This window comes from Lynx canadensis, chromosome A2, assembly GCF_007474595.2.
Source record: "Lynx canadensis isolate LIC74 chromosome A2, mLynCan4.pri.v2, whole genome shotgun sequence".
Lineage (NCBI taxonomy): Eukaryota > Metazoa > Chordata > Mammalia > Carnivora > Felidae > Lynx > Lynx canadensis.
The window spans coordinates 85,715,455-85,731,516 of record NC_044304.2 but is presented as its reverse complement, the minus strand read 5'-3'; the positions used below and the strand labels follow the sequence as shown (position 1 = coordinate 85,731,516).

Here is a 16,062-nt window from a genome sequence, read left to right as displayed (position 1 = left end):
ATTTTTAGTAGCAATTTTCATAATAGATGAATATTAAGTCCTTGCATTTCATAAACCATTTTCATTGTAATTAAAGCAGAAAAGTTATTTTTTCCAATGCAGAAATGTATTAAAATTAGAGCTTCTGATTTTTCAAAGTGGAAAAGATGGAAAAAAGCTAGGATATAAAATTGGGAAATGAACACATATGTGATATAAATCTATTGATTTATTTGTCTATATTGCTGTTAGCAATAATACATGTTGACAAAATGCCCTAGTCATTTTTAGTCATCACTTCCACTGATTTCCTCATTTAAATTCAGTTAGTTTACATTACTTACCTTTTGCAAATTAACCTAAAAATAAACCACCTCATAGTATGATCTGATATAAAATGCTCAGTTGGTAATTTACCTTCCCTAGTGACAAGTCTGTAATATCCCGATCACACCAATGGACTGAGCGTTGGAAAATTGGACAGACTAATACCCTGTAGTGTCTTGAAAATTCTCCATTCTTGACTCGCTGAGCATTTCCTTCGCTTTCTTGGTGTAACTCTTCTCTGAGGTCATGGCTTTCCCTGTGGTCCTACATCCTACAGGTTCATAATCCTGAGGTTGTTATGGATATTTCCTTGTTACTCATTCTCTCTTCCCTCTTCCCTAAATCCCTCTCTCTGAATCTTACATCATCTTCCTCTCAGTCCTATAAGATTTCAATTCCTGGCTCACTGTACAGTCACATAGATCGCTGTTTCTGATGCTATTTTGACATACCCACACTTATGTAGAACAAAACAAAAATTATTTACTAAGTCAACTTTTAAGAAGGTTTTAAAATTCAAGCTTGAAGTTTTTATTAATAGATTTACAGACATAAAATTAGTCTGTCAAATTACTGAAAAGTTTTCTAAATGTTACTCTCAATTCTCTACTTAACTGGTCCTGAGCTGGGAATAGTTTGCAAATGAGCCAGGTCTGTGGAGCACACTCCAACAGCGTTGAGATAGATGATTTTTTTTAGCACCTGATCCTTCAGTTTATCTCCTCTTCACTGTGTGGGAGTGTGCTCTCTTCCTTTTTTCTTACACGAACAAATTTTAAGTTAGAAAAACTTGATCTCTTTAACCCTGGCAATGAGTCAACAATGATGGCAGTCATAATTATACTTTGAGGGTATTTAGTCATTATAATTTTTTAAATGTGTTTGTAACAGTCTCACAAATGCCCCCTACATGCATACCCTTACCCTCCCACAAACCATGATGGGACCAAACGTGGCCAGATTGATACCCCAGTTCTGAGTATGTTGCTCCTTGTTCACAAACATTTATTCTGTTGCCATTTTACTCCAACTTAAATCTGGACTTCCAAACAGATATTCTCACCTCATGTTTCTATCCCAGACAGCCTGCCTGTCATGCCTCTCACCACCCTCCTCATGCAAGTCACTGTTCTCTGGCCCCAGCTTGCCCACTTTGTCATGTTTTCCAAACATTTGCTGCCCAAATCTACGTCTTTGGGCCAGATTCGGTCTATTTTCATTATAAGTGCTTCCCTTGAATCGCTGTACAAATAATTCACAAACAATGATGGAGAACAAAATATAACATCTATATAAAGAGGGGGAGGGGGAAATTGGCATGTTTTGATTTACTGAATGAAGTACCAAATTTCATGTAGTGATTTATGCCTTCTTAAGCTTTGTTGTAATTTAGGTATTACAGTTTGAAATATAGTAAGTAATGATTCTAATAGAATGCTTTTTTTTTTAATGATGAATTTAGTTTCATAGAGACAAATGATTGAGCTTGAAAAGTACGTTACATTCCATTTAACTCTGTTAACCATGTTTATGTGAGTCACAAAAATATTGCGTGGGCTCTATCATCCACCTGGTGGCTGCTGGCTTTATTAGGTTTAATCCCTAGGAGAAAATAAAGCAGCCTTGGTCTGTTTATTTTATATGGAGGGAGACAGCAAACACTGCATATGACAACATCATTGACTCAAAATGTTGGTAAAGATCTTATCGGCTATAGGTTGAAGAAATAACTGTTGCCTTGAGATGGAAATAAATTAAGTGTAACTATTTTTCTATAAAATGAGGTGTAGCTCTTAATAACAACCTGAGACATGCAGGCCAATAAAATGTATATTTGATATGTCAATTTTAAAACTTCTCCCGTGTTCCTCAGGAGTTTCAACACTATTTTTATGGTACATGAGATGTAACCCAAGCTTAGAGAGTGACACTGCAGCAGCCACATGATATAACGTTATCGGTTTTAATTAGAAGTTTCTCTTAGCAATAAATGCTGATGGAGCAATAAAAATGTCCTAATTTCCCTTGAGAGGAATTTGTAGGAGACAATCTTCAAATGCTCAGTAATTCTACTCTACATTTTATAAATGGCAAGTGAATCATGAAAGGTCATCTTGCTTTCAGACTAATTTCACTGCTTATTTTAATTTTAATCTCTCCCTCCACTTAAAGGAAGTTACCTATAAAATGAATGGGGAGATTTTCATTAAATCTACATAACATTTTATTTCTCTGACCTTTCCCATAAGGATAGTCTATGAATTACTTAATGAAGGAGAAAGATTTGGGAATTGGAGGTAACAAGCATCCACTCATTTTGCTATCTTGACTGCAAAAATAAATTGTAGGAAATAAACCCTTGCTTTTTTTCCCCTTTGTATTTTTAACATATACTTTCATAAGAAGGAAAACCTGGAATTTTATATTTTGTCCTCTTCTGTACTGTCCATAAAAAAAAAGCAGATAATGAGATTATAGTTGCACATTCTCAAAAGCTTGGGAAACATGCGGCTTTAGTGATTTAAGATCTGCAAGTACATGTAAATACTCAGAAGCCTAGAAATGCACACCTTTTCCTGTGCATTGCTAAATTTTAGATTAAGTATTAAAAATGAGTGCTAAATGAGTCACTTGGTCACATTAATCACGCATCACTTTTTGAAAATACTTAGGTCAGGGACCTGTACCTTCATTTTTTTGCACCCTTAGTTCTTAAGTTTCCTTCTGTACTAAAGCATAGCAAAGGTTATTCGCAACTGTAAATGTGGATGTGGAATAATTAGTTATGTCCTACACAAATATATTAGCCATTTCAGGGGTGGAAGAATTACACATATGCAGTTGTGTTATTTGCAACTGCATACTGTGCAATATTCTGACCCCTTTTATATTCTGTAGGAAGAACCAATAGGATGAGCAGGCAGCCTTTCTTAGTGCTAGGAATTAATCTGAATTTTCTTGTCAGCAGACACTGGGGAATTTGCCTAAAGACTAGAGTCTTAAATGGTCAGTATTTCACCCCTCAAAGGGGTATATTTCAGGTGGGTTTATGCATTGCGTAGTAAAAATGATAATACCATTTATGATTGTTAAACGGTGGATGTTTGCTACAGAGCACTCTAACATAATGCATATTTCATGAAAGGGTATGCAGTTAGTGTAATATTTATTTTCTTAAACATAACCTTAATATTCTTTTTCAACACTTGAAGTATTTCAGTACACTTTTCTGAAAATACAGTACACATCACATTTCTTTCTCGGTGAATTCATGGGCACATTTAGTAGCTTATTTTCCTTGGTGTCTCTTCTGATTCCCTGCGAGATAGAGAACTGGATGACCCTGGATGGCAAGACCGAATTGAGTACTCTACTTACTGAATGCGTTTTCCTGTCACAGTAATATGTCTCTTCTTTCCCATGAGGAAGATCTTTGGATTTTCCATTAACTGGATGTGTCTTTTTTTTTTTTTTTTAAGTTGTTTGTTTGTGTTTATGCTTCTCTTGTTTCTATTGCAGTTTGGCCTTGGTATTACCAACCTACAGTTTTTACTATATAAAGCCAAAATAGAAGAGACAATAACTCAGGCCAGATGTAAGTACTATGAAAGCGACCCCAGAGTCTATTTATCTCGTAGTATCAGATGTATAAATCTGTCTAGATTTTAGAATGCCCAAGGCCTATACATTTTAGTAGGTGTTACTACCAAATCTACAGCAATGATTCTAACCCATTCCAAACATGCAAGGAACAAGAAATATTCTACGTGGATAGAATATGAGCAGGTACCCAGTCTCACTGGCATCCCCACCATCCTACCCTGCCTTGCTTTGTGCTCATAGAATCATTGCCGTGCTGTGTCCTCTGTCGCTGTCATTTGGAGGGTCTGCTAGCTGGTGCAAAATGTTTCGCATCGCATAGTCTCTACTCATGGCACTGTGCTAATAAGGCTTTATCTTTTTTTATATTCCTTTTTTCTTTTTCTTTCTTTTTTTTTTTTTTTTTTTTTTTTTGCATTTGGCTAAGAATAATATGTGCTCCACATCTACTTTGTTTGAATAAATGAAATTGCATTGGTCTTTGGCTGGCAATTAACTTCCTTCTCATAATCTAAATTAATGTCTCAGTAGCTCAAATGAATTATTTTTTTAAAGTATCATTTGGAATGTGGAGTAACTATTAACATTAGTGCATATTTAAAGTCCTTATAATCTTTGTTTGGGGTAACTACATTTAGTAAAGTAAAATGACCATCATATCCTTTGCACATCACTTACTACTACTAACTTAAATTTGCTGTTGTGATAAGTAAAAAAGCATTATGTGTATATATACCTTTTACATCTGACCTGAAGTAAACTACTGTTTGTTTCATTCCCTTGTCAGTTCTCTTTTGCTTTCTGCAATCCTCGCCCTCGTTATGCTAATTTATACCTTTATATTACACTTTCACTTGATAGATAGATATGATGGTCTTTTGACAACCAGCAACTTTGCATGAGCTAGTACTTCACTTGATAAATGACGGGATGACTAGTTGGTCTTTGATGTTTGGTAAATGCTTCTGAATAGAGGGTAACATCACCGGTATTGCACCCGCGCTAAACACTTTGCAAACTAGACCCTTGAAATAACCACAGTACAGAGAGGATGCTTTAGTAGTAATTGACAGGATATACCTTCCAGTCTTCAAAAGATGTCTTTTTTTTTTTTTCCCAGACTACAGCCGTACATAAATAAACCTTTGATCTATGCACAAATTTTTATTCAAGAAAGTCATTGAATAAAATATTGTTTGTGACCCCCTTTGCTTTACCCTCTTTTTTTTTTGTTTCCCTGCTTTCTCTTTCTGATGGATTTTCACAGCAAAAAAGGGCAAATGAAGGGCAAGTATTTTCTTGTTGCTCAATTTCTTTGTTTAGTACACTTGACATATCCACTGATATTTCCGTTCCTATTGGATATTATCCTCTGTGCTTCTCATCTGCTAGATTTTCCTCCATGATCGCTCAAACCTTAGCGGCAAAAAAGGGGGAAAGATATGCTTGTGTTTTCATATGCAACCTATTTCACATTCAGGTTTTTTTCTGAGGCGTAAATACTTGTGTGTTTGTATGCTTCCTCTTACTAATTTACATCTAATATGAAAATGTTACTAATTCACTAAAGACATTGATGAGTTTATTGAAATCATTTTCTTTACCATAATATTGATAAAAAATTTACGTTGACATTTAAATGAAATGACTCTGAAGCAACATTGATATAAAAGATTGGTTACTGTAGGGTGAGTAAATGGGAACTTTTAAGACAGCATTTTTTTCTGATATAACTGGTGTAATTTGTGTTATGGAATTAAAATGTTATTTTGCAATTATATTATGAAGTATTGAGAACCCTTACATTCATTGATGTGTTTCAATTTAGGGTATAAGTACTTCACACCACTCTCCCCCCCCCCTTAATAGGTAATCATTCTACTATCTTCATATTATCATAGAAACTCAGGATGCATATTGTGGATTTGCTTATCTATCCTGTAATGTTATCTTTGCAGATTCAGAAACACTGAAGCCGGATAATTTTGAAGAATCTGGCTACACATCATAGCACCAAGGTTGGTTTTGTTTCATATATTTGCTATACCTTGTGTGGATAGGTAAGTCTTTGGTAACAGTTCTGAGTCAGACCCATGCCAATATGAAGCAAGGGAAGCAATAATTTAAAACTGCAACAGGTATTCTATTCATTCATTCGCTCAGTAAGCAACTACTGTAGGCTAAGCAGTGTTGTGATTCAGGCATACACTAGTGAATAAGACAGATGTAGACTTTGCTCTTATTAGAAATAACAGTGTATCCATCAATAATGAAGAGCTGGGTATTTGCATTTGTGAGTACACACACAAACACACTGTACATGATGTAGATTACTCTGTAATCCCCATCATCTGTTGAATCATTCCCCCACCCATCTCCCTTCTAGTAACCATCAGTTTTTTTCTCTATACTTAAGAGTCTCTTGGTTGGGTTTCTCTCTCTCTTTTTTCATCCTTTGTTTCTTAAATTCCACATATGAATGAATCATACGGTATTTGTCTTTCTCTAATGAATTTATTTTGCTTAGCATAATACTCTTCAGCTCCATCCATGTTTCAAATGAGATTTCATTCTTTTTTATGACTAATCTCTTGTCTGTATGTACCACGTCTTCTTCATCCATTCATCAGCCGAAGGACACTTCAACTGTTTTCTATAATTTGACTATTGTAGATAATGCTGCAGTAAAAATTGGGGTGAGTGTATCCCTTTGAGTATTTTGAATTCTTTTGGTAAATAGTAATGCAATTGCGGGTTGTAGGGTAGCTCTATTTTAAATTTTGAGGAACCTCATACTCTTTTCCAGATGTCTGCACTAATTTGTTTTCCCACCAACAGTGTAAGAAGGTTCCCTTTCTCCACATCCTCACCAACATCTGTTGTTTATTTGTTGTTGATTTTAGCCATTCTGACAGGTGTGAGGTCATATCCATTGTAGTTTTGATTTGCATTCCTGATCATGAGTAATATTGAATATCTTTCATGTGTCTATTGGCATCTGAATGTCTTCTTTGGAAAAAATGTCTACTCATGTCTTCTGCCCATTTTTTAACTGGATTATTCATTTTGGGAGGTTGTTGAATTGTATCAGTAATTGTATCTTCTCCCGTTCTGTAGGTACTTTTAGTTTTGTTGATTGCTCCTGTCACTGTGCAGAGGCTTTTTATTTTGGTGAAGTCCCAGTAGTTTATTTTGCTTTTGTTTCCCTTGCTTCAGGAGACCTATCTAGAAAGAAGTTGCTAGGGCCATGTTAAAGAGGTTACTGCCTGTGTTCTCTTCTAGGATTTTGATGGTTTCATGTCTCACATTTAGGTCTTTCATACATTTTGAATTTAGTTTATGTATGGTGTAAGAAAGTGGTTCAGTTTTCCAAACGCCATTTGCTGAGGAGACTGTCTGTTTCCATTTGATGTTCTGTCCTGCTCTATTGAAGATTAATTGGCCATATAGTTGTGGGTTTATTTCTGTGTTTTCTGTTCTTTTCTATTGATCTATTTGTCTGTGTGCCAGTACCATACTGTTTTGATTACTACCAGGTTTATAATATGACTTGAAGTTGAGAATTGTGATGCCTCCAGCTTTGTTTTTCGTCTTCCTTAGTTCTTGATTCACACTCTGTAGCAGGCACATAAAATAATATTCAAATTAACATAATTCTATTAATCTAAGCTAAACTATTGAAGAACATAGATTCAGAATTGTGTATTACTAATTTCTTACATTTTATACTTCTTAAAGAAATTACTGTAAGAACCCACAGGACAGCTCATAAAATTAAAGAGTAACTCAGACTAATATTTTAAAGATTTATTTTACTGTTTCTTATTTTTGAGAGAAAGAGAGAGACAGAGTGAGAACATGGGAGGAGCAAAGGGAGAGAGACAATCTGAAGCAGGCTCCATACTTTGAGCTGTCAACACAGAGCCTGACGTCGGGCTCGAACTCACAAACATGAGATCATGACCTGAACCAAAATCAGACGCTTAACCAACTGAGCCACCCAGGCACCCCTCAAACTAATTTTTATGTAATCCTAAGGATACCTGAATTGTTGGTCCTTCTTGAAAATGGGGAATACATATAAGGTACATCTCTGTTAATAAAGCATGTTCTTGGCTTCATGAGATTCTCCTCCTTGCATTTCCTTCAGTGTTTGATACTGCCCATCCCACAATTCTTGAGTACTCTTTGCCTCCTCTTGCTGTTCTGATTTTCTTCCTCCCTCCCTCGGCTGCATATTCAGTCTCTTAATGAGCTTCTTTTCTTCTGCAGATCACTTACATGAAGGTGCTAGCTTAAGGTCTCTTATTCTGTGTCTATAGACATACCACCCATCTATCCGATGTCTGTAGTTTGGGGCAATGCTTTGAAATCCACAAGATGGCCGTGATGCCTAGAAACAAAACAGACATAATATGTGGTTTATTGGCATACATTACAAGATAGGATCAAACATTGTCTACCTACACAATTTGAGACATTCCTGTTTATGGAAGACAACAGGACTATCTCTTCAATGTGTTTCAAAGTCAGTGTCTCCTAGGCATTTGTCTTTGCTTCCTTCCCTTTGTGTCTAACTTTAATCAGTCACCAAGTCTTGTCAAACAGAATTTATTTTACAGTATCAAGTATATCTGCCAAACTCTGCTGCCTTTGTCTCATCAGGCCCGTGCTTTCTCTTTACTTAAACTGGTGCAGCTGCTTCTACTTAATCTCCCGACTTCTCCAAATCCCCCTTTCCTTCCAGTCTGGTCTCATTTCTGTAACTAGAGAGAGTTTCTAGAATGTGAATAAAATTATGTTTCTTGTCTGCTAAATATGAACCATAGCTCAGTAGTGTCCTGGTGATAATCTGTACTTTATATCACAGCTTTAAACTGTTCTTACTAGGTCCCAGTTAACAGTGTGGTCCTTAGACTCTACTAAATCCGGGGGCCATCAAATTACAGCCTATAGACTGCCTGCTTTATACAAAGTTTGATTAGAACACAGCCATACTTGTTGGATGATGAATTGTCTGTGGCTGCTTTCACTACAAAGGCAGAATGATTAGTTGTGGTATAGATCTCATAACCCATAGAGTCTGAATCATTTATTATCTGGCCCTTCAGCAAACAGTTGGCCAACCTCTGCTTTAAATTCCCAACCACACTAAACTTCTCTCAGTTCCTACATGTGCTGTTTTTTTTTTCCTCTTCTCCTCTAATTTTCTCTTCTGTTTTGGACTGTACTTAGACACACCCCACCCCTTCCCAAACCCCAACTTCAAAGCTCCTTGATCTAGGAATTCCTTACCCATTTTCACTGGATTAGACAGACATCTTTGCTGACTGCTTTATAGAATACTATACTTCCTTTACTGGCCCATTTAATGTTATTTACTTTCCCCCAAAAAAGCCACAACTCAATCTATTTGACTTATCTACTATTCAGTACCCAACATCACATCCATTGCCTGACACAGAGTAGGTGCTGAATAAATACATTTGGTGCCTGTAGAATCTATAAATATGTAAAGAATATTTAAAAAATCATTATTAATAATACCTGCAATCTTACCACTTGTCAAGATAAGTAACTGAGCGTCTTAAACTGCTAAACCAGTTTTAGCTAGAAAGGAGAATATAAAAGAACAGAATAAGAAAAGTTTGAAATTAGATGTGCTATATTGATAAGACTCTCATTCCATCTCAGTTCTGTGTTTTGTCTCTAGGAAGCTTCTTCATTCATCTCTCCCAAATATTAACTAGGAGGCCACACAGACTGACTTTCTGAGCTTTACTGTTAGATAATGTGGAAAATATGGTAGAAGTCCCTGTACTCACAGGGAAGATAAACATATCTTTTAGTTCCGGTTCCCAATTTGTACAAAATGATTGTTCACTTCAGCAAGGATTAACATATGTTACCATTCTTGTGGGATGGCTGAAAGAGCAGAATGTGCCCGTGTGTTTAGGGATGGAGTATATATGAGAGAAGGAAGAAATGTTAGAGTTTGTGGGACAAACCAGTGAATATCCACCACAACTAACATGTTAAGTAAGCCTTTTACGTGAATGATTATATTTACTGCTCCAGTGAACTCTATAATAAATTAGTAGTATCATCCCATTTTGCAGATTAGGCAATTTCCTTGCTCTTTCAACATCTGAGCATGTGTGTTGATTATCAAATGCTGATCAATCTCAGAAGACTATCCAGTACCTCTCAGTAAAATATAAATTCTTGGAGCATTATTCCTACCTTTATTTTTTTTTAATTTATTTTTTTAACATTTATTTATTATTGACAGGCAGAGAGAAGAGGAGACACAGAATCTGAAGCAGGCTCCAGGCTCCGAGCTGTTAGCACAGAGCCCGTCACGGGGCTTGAACTCACGAACTGCAAGATCATGACCTGAGCCGAAGTCAGAGGCTTAACCGACTGAGCCATCCAGGCTCCCCTCCTATCTTTAAAAGACATGCAGTCAAAGGGATGAAAAGTCCAGGGGCGCCAGTATGGCTCAGTCCGTTAAGCATCGACTTCAGCTCAAGTCATGATCTCACGGTTTGTGGGTTCAAGCCCTGGGTCAGGCTCAGTGCTAACAGCTCGGAGCCTGGAGCCTGCTTCAGATTCTGTGTCTACTTGTCTCTCTCTGCCCCTCCCCCACTCACACCCTCTCTCAAAAATAAACATTAAAAATAATTTAAGAAAAAAGGGATGAAAAGTGTAAAACATGAAATATTTTTGCTCTTTATCAGAAATGAGAGAGGCATTTCAAAGATGAAATAGAATGAAAAAGAATACTATGTGATATCTATAATTAAATGCTAATTGTGGGAAGAAGTCCATTTTAGCTCTGTCGATAATGAAATGAGTAAAGGTCATGCATCCTTTCTAAACCAAGCCTCTAAACTAAAATTTTCCATGAAATGAGAAGTTTGGTGGGTTTTTTTTCTGTTTGTTTTTGAAGTTCTGACATTTTACTGTTTTTCATCTGTTGTATGAACCTCGTTATAATAATGGCAGCCTCACATTTATGTTGCTTGATATTTGTTCTCGATTTCCAAACCAGGATAGCAGTTCTCCAAGTATGGTTCTCAGAATCCCATGGGTTCCAGAGGCCCTTTCAGAGAACCCACCAGGTCAAAGGTGTTTTCGTAGCACTGTGAAATGATGTTTGTCATTTTCTTCATGCTGACATTTTCACTGACACTATAAGCAGTGATGAGCTGATACCTTAGCCAAATCAAGGCAGTGGGCACTCAAGGGTGCTGGTAGCCATCATAATCTTTATAGCCAGTCACCCATGTGAGGGAAAAGCCCGTTTCACTATAAAATACCCTTGATGGAAGCAGTAAAAATTATTAGTTTTATTGAACCTTTACCCTTGAGTAGATGTCATTTTATATTCAGTGACATGAAAATGGAAGTTCTGCATACCCGAGTGCTTGGCTGTCTTACAGAAAAGTACTTGTGTGATCAAATTAGAGCTAAATAGGTGTTCTTTGCTCTTTTTCCATGAATATTTTATTTGACAGAATGGCTTGGGTATTTGATAAACATTTGTCAATCAATCACCTAAGGCTTTCACTTTAAAGACAACAATGGACTGTTGCTAATGACAAAATCTGTGCTTTGCAACAAAATTAAGAATTCGGGGATTCTGTAACTAATGTTTCCCAGGAGTTCGAGACCAGCGATGATATTACTGAATGGAAATTTTCAGTTTTATAATGAAATGTGTCATCATTTGGAAGATCAGCCAATTTCCAATAATCAGTTTATGATGTTACAAAATCAGATTCGTTTTTTTTTAATGTTTGTTTTTGAGAAGGAGACAAAGTATGAGTGGGGGAGGGGCAGAGAGATATCGAGACACAGAATCCAGCAGACTCCAGGCTCTGAGCTGTCAGCACAGAGCCCATCGTGGGGCTCAAACACACAAGCGGTGAGATCATGACCTGAGCTGAAGTCTGACACTTAACGGACTGAGCCACCCAGGGGCCCCCAAAAGTCAGATTCATTTGAAGTTATATTCTATTAAGTCAGGGATTAAAGAGATTTGCAAATAGGCAAATAGAAATTTGCCACTTTTGTTTACTAGGTTATTTTTTTAAAGACAACAATTTCTCATAAAAATGTTAACATATAATGGGTTTCTTCTTGATATTTAGTGAATAATATTTTTAATTTCTCAATTTCCATATGAAAACTCCAAATATACAACATAAAGCAAGAATAGTGGATTAAGAATGAAAGCTAACCCTTTATTGCGTACCTATTGTTCACAGGGCGAGTCCTTAATAAATATTAGGTACACCACTCATCCTTTACTTAAGTCAAAGTATTGTTCAACAGGTTGCAGAGTCACTTAAGTAGTAAAAGAAAGTGTTTTTACTTCCTATAAAGGCTGTGTACTTTTTAAAAAGTTGTGACTTTCACAGCTAATATCCTACAATATTTTTTTTCAGAGATTACTGCAATGACCTTAAGATATCAGATAATAACACCGAATTTCTTTTAAATTTCAATGAGTTTATTGACAGAAAAAACGCCAAACAACCCATCCTGTAAGTATACACCCAATTTATAATAATTGCTTCACCATTGTTATATCCAAAGTGGTCAAATCTTGGTTCAGATCAGTGTGTTGGTATGCTGGTTTATTTATTTACTTTGTAAATTTTTAGTGGTAAAATGTAACAGTTTGGCCTTTTATGTATTAAAGAATGTTTCTTTCACTGTGAAGTAAAATCAAATTTTCAAAGCCAAGTATTAGATACCTGCAAATGTTTCAGTGTAAATAGGGCACCTTTACCCTTGATCCTTTCAAATTAAGAAACTTAATTTTTATGATATTTTGAAAGTTTTTCGTTGCATTTTTCTTGCCATATAGAGAAATACATACAGCATTTATAGATTTATCTCTTTCCTCCAATTTATATGAACAGCTTTAAGATGAAGAGAATAAAAACAAGGTATAAATATGTCAGTCAATGGTTTATTTTCATCCTGACATTCTGTTTTGATCACCATTAACTTTATAGTGTAAAAAAAATGCTTCTGTCATTTTTCACTTTATGAAGTAAAATAAGTTAGAATAAATAAAAATGTTAACAATTAGTGTTTAACCAATACATTTCTTTCAGAGAAATTTACATCATTCGTAGTAGAAGACTTTTTAGAGATTAATGGTTTCTTAGCATTTAAAATCTTAACTGTGTTGTCCTCCTAAAATATCCTGTAAAAAAAGTAGTACCAGGAAAAGATGTACCGGAAATGGGAAATGAGAGGAAAATTAACTGCCTGGCAAAAATTACCTTAGTAAATATATATTTTTTTTAAAAAAGGAACCATAACTGAGTTTTTTGTCCTTTCCTCCTTCTCCCTTCCCTCTCTTTCTTCTTTAAAATCTTTTCCTTTCTATCAGAAAGGGTTAAACAAGGCACTTGCTCAGTTACAGGAAGTGAACTGAAGCGTCTCACAAATTAAAATTTATCTCCTAAAAAGAAGTAACTTCCTAGCATCATCAACATTAGCTACCAGAGCAAGAATTAGCTGCTTTGAAAACCAGCCAGGGTAGAGAAGGTCTACACTGATCTGACCGAATAGGAGTGTTTCCAAATCTTTCTACTCCTTGTCAGCTCACTCTGAGTCAGAGCCTTTCCATTGTTATGGTTCTTGTTCTTTTCCTTTCAGTAAATAACAGGATTCCCAAGAAAGAACTGGTGTAATATTACTGAATATTCCTTTAATTGGATGCCTCTATGGGCACCTGGGTGGCTCACTCTGTTAAGCATTTGACTCTTGATTTTGGCTCAGGTCGTGATCTCATGGTTCCTGAGTTCGAGCTCCACATTGGGCTCTGCACTATCAGTACAGATTGAGATTCTCTCTCTGCCCCTCCCCTGCTCACGCTCTTTCTCTCTCAAAATAAATGAGTAAGCATTGAAAAATTAATAAAAATATAAATTGGTTACCTCTAGCTCCTAGGCAAGTATAAATATGTTGAAACAAAAGTACTTTCAGTATCATAGTGCTAATATCCATATTGTCTCTTCTCCCGTGTCTTCATTTCACTTCATGTTTTTTTATCCACCTCCCCTATGATCCAATAGGATGCTTGTGGTACTTAGATAACCATGTGAAGTGTGAGATTTAATTATAAAAAGGTAACAGCTATAAAATTTATATTTTCCTCTGATAGTTTTACATACTACAGTTTTCTCAATCATATTTTAGGTCATGTTATCAAATAATATGTAAAACTAAAAGTATCAGTGATTGAAATCTCAGTGGCTTCCTTTAAAGGGGTTTGGGCGATTTTGATTGTGCTTATGGAAGTACTTAATCCAGCATTAAAATTAAAATTCTCACTGTTTATGTTCATTTATTACCTAAATGTTTACGCTGTAGAGTCTTTCAGCGTGTTCGTATCTCCTCCCCGGCTCCCGCTTTTTTGAACTATTCTAACAATGAGATTATATGTGTATAAAATGGCAAAGCTCAGTACTGATAACCTGTTTATGTATTATATGCAGCAGGGGCCATATTTCAAGACACATTTTAAAATTACGGTGTAATTAAAATATGAATGAAATTGTGAAATTGCTCGCAAGAGTGATTTATACCACAAATTAGAATAATCGTTTCATTTCTTTTACCTAAAACGATTTGCAGCAATTAAATTGCATCATTCACTTTTCAAATGGACTGTTTGTGAAAATGATTAATTTTCTGACATAATATAATGAAAATAGTTCCTAAAATGAAGTCTAAACTGTGGATTGCATTGATCCTTTAAAACTGGAAGTTATATTAAATTTAAAATATCAACTAAAATATCTTCCAGTCTACTCCTCACCTTTTACAGTAATAGATATTAAGTAAGACCACATATTTCCTTACCTGGATAAAATAAAATTTTTTCATAAATGTGAAGTTTCAGTATTTGTAGGTTATTCACAGTGTCATGGGCTTAAAACACAGGACCAAGAGAAAGGAAAGAAGGTGAAGTTTTTTTGTTTAAGAATATGTATTAATTGACCCTTGGTCCTTGCCATCTGCCCTTTCATTACCTTTGAACTTGGGCTATTTTGTTCTCTGGTTATTCCAGAAATGACAGATTCCAAAAGTCAGTCTTGAAATAGTGCTGGTCTGTGCTAAGTTATTCAGTTCTTTCACCAAAGCAAACGAAGAAAAACTATATTATGTAGTTTTATATTTACGTATAAAATTGTCCATCAATTATGATAGATTCAAATCGCCATACTAACCTATAGAAAAGAAGAGAGAGAGGAAGGTTATTTCCTTAATGTTTCTTGATTGACATACTTCACATATCTTTTTGAAAAATGTACAAAATAATTTTCTTTTCGAATTGGCTTTTCTATTCTGGCCATAGCCTGAAAACTGTGAGGCAAGATGAACAACAAAAACATGCAGAAAATTAATATTGGATATGGTTGTTAATTCATAGAAATATTATCCACTCTAAATTGCTTTAACAAACAGAGAATATATTTGTTTCATTATTATCCTAATGAAAAAACTATGTGGATGTAATTGAGGCTATCCTTTTTCTATATTAGGTAATACGGATTTGATTAATAGAGTCTTGCTGGATGCAGGCTTTACAAATGAACTTGTCCAAAATTACTGGAGTAAGCAGAAAAACATGTAAGTATTGTTCCTATTAATATATATATATATATATATATATATATGCATATATAACATATATATATATGCATATATATAATATATATATGCATATATAACATATATATATAATATATGCATATATAACATATATATATATATATCCTGCATTTCAATTTAGCTTTTCTGTGAGAAATTTTTGGAAACTAGGGCTCATAAATTTAAATTTTACTAATTTAATAACAATTTCATCTTAGAATTGTTGACAGCTTGTATTTCCAGTGTTGGGTATGTGTCAGGACTAACATCTACATCTGCCAGTACTTATCTTTCCACACTTACACACTGCAGTGGGAACAAACCAAATTTAAAAGGCTGAATTTCCATGTTTGTGATAAAATAGGGATGCTAGTCAAGTGGCCTTTTAATAACACTACTATTCACCCAGTCAACAAACTGAGAAATCTGATTGTGATTCTCATTTACGGTCTCTTCTCCACCCCATGTCCAGTC

The 16,062-nt window shown here is 35.2% G+C and overlaps 1 protein-coding gene across 1 annotated transcript in view; it reads left to right on the top strand.

Annotated features, from left to right (window-relative positions):
• Window positions 1-16,062, top strand: part of CACNA2D1 (calcium voltage-gated channel auxiliary subunit alpha2delta 1) — a 494,736-nt gene that overhangs the window by 443,763 nt on the left and 34,911 nt on the right. The window contains 7 exon segments of the mRNA XM_030307860.1: window positions 3,826-3,860; window positions 3,863-3,901; window positions 5,865-5,909; window positions 5,912-5,924; window positions 12,360-12,435; window positions 12,437-12,458; window positions 15,480-15,567. Of these exon segments, the coding sequence (XP_030163720.1) occupies window positions 3,826-3,860; window positions 3,863-3,901; window positions 5,865-5,909; window positions 5,912-5,924; window positions 12,360-12,435; window positions 12,437-12,458; window positions 15,480-15,567 (318 nt within the window).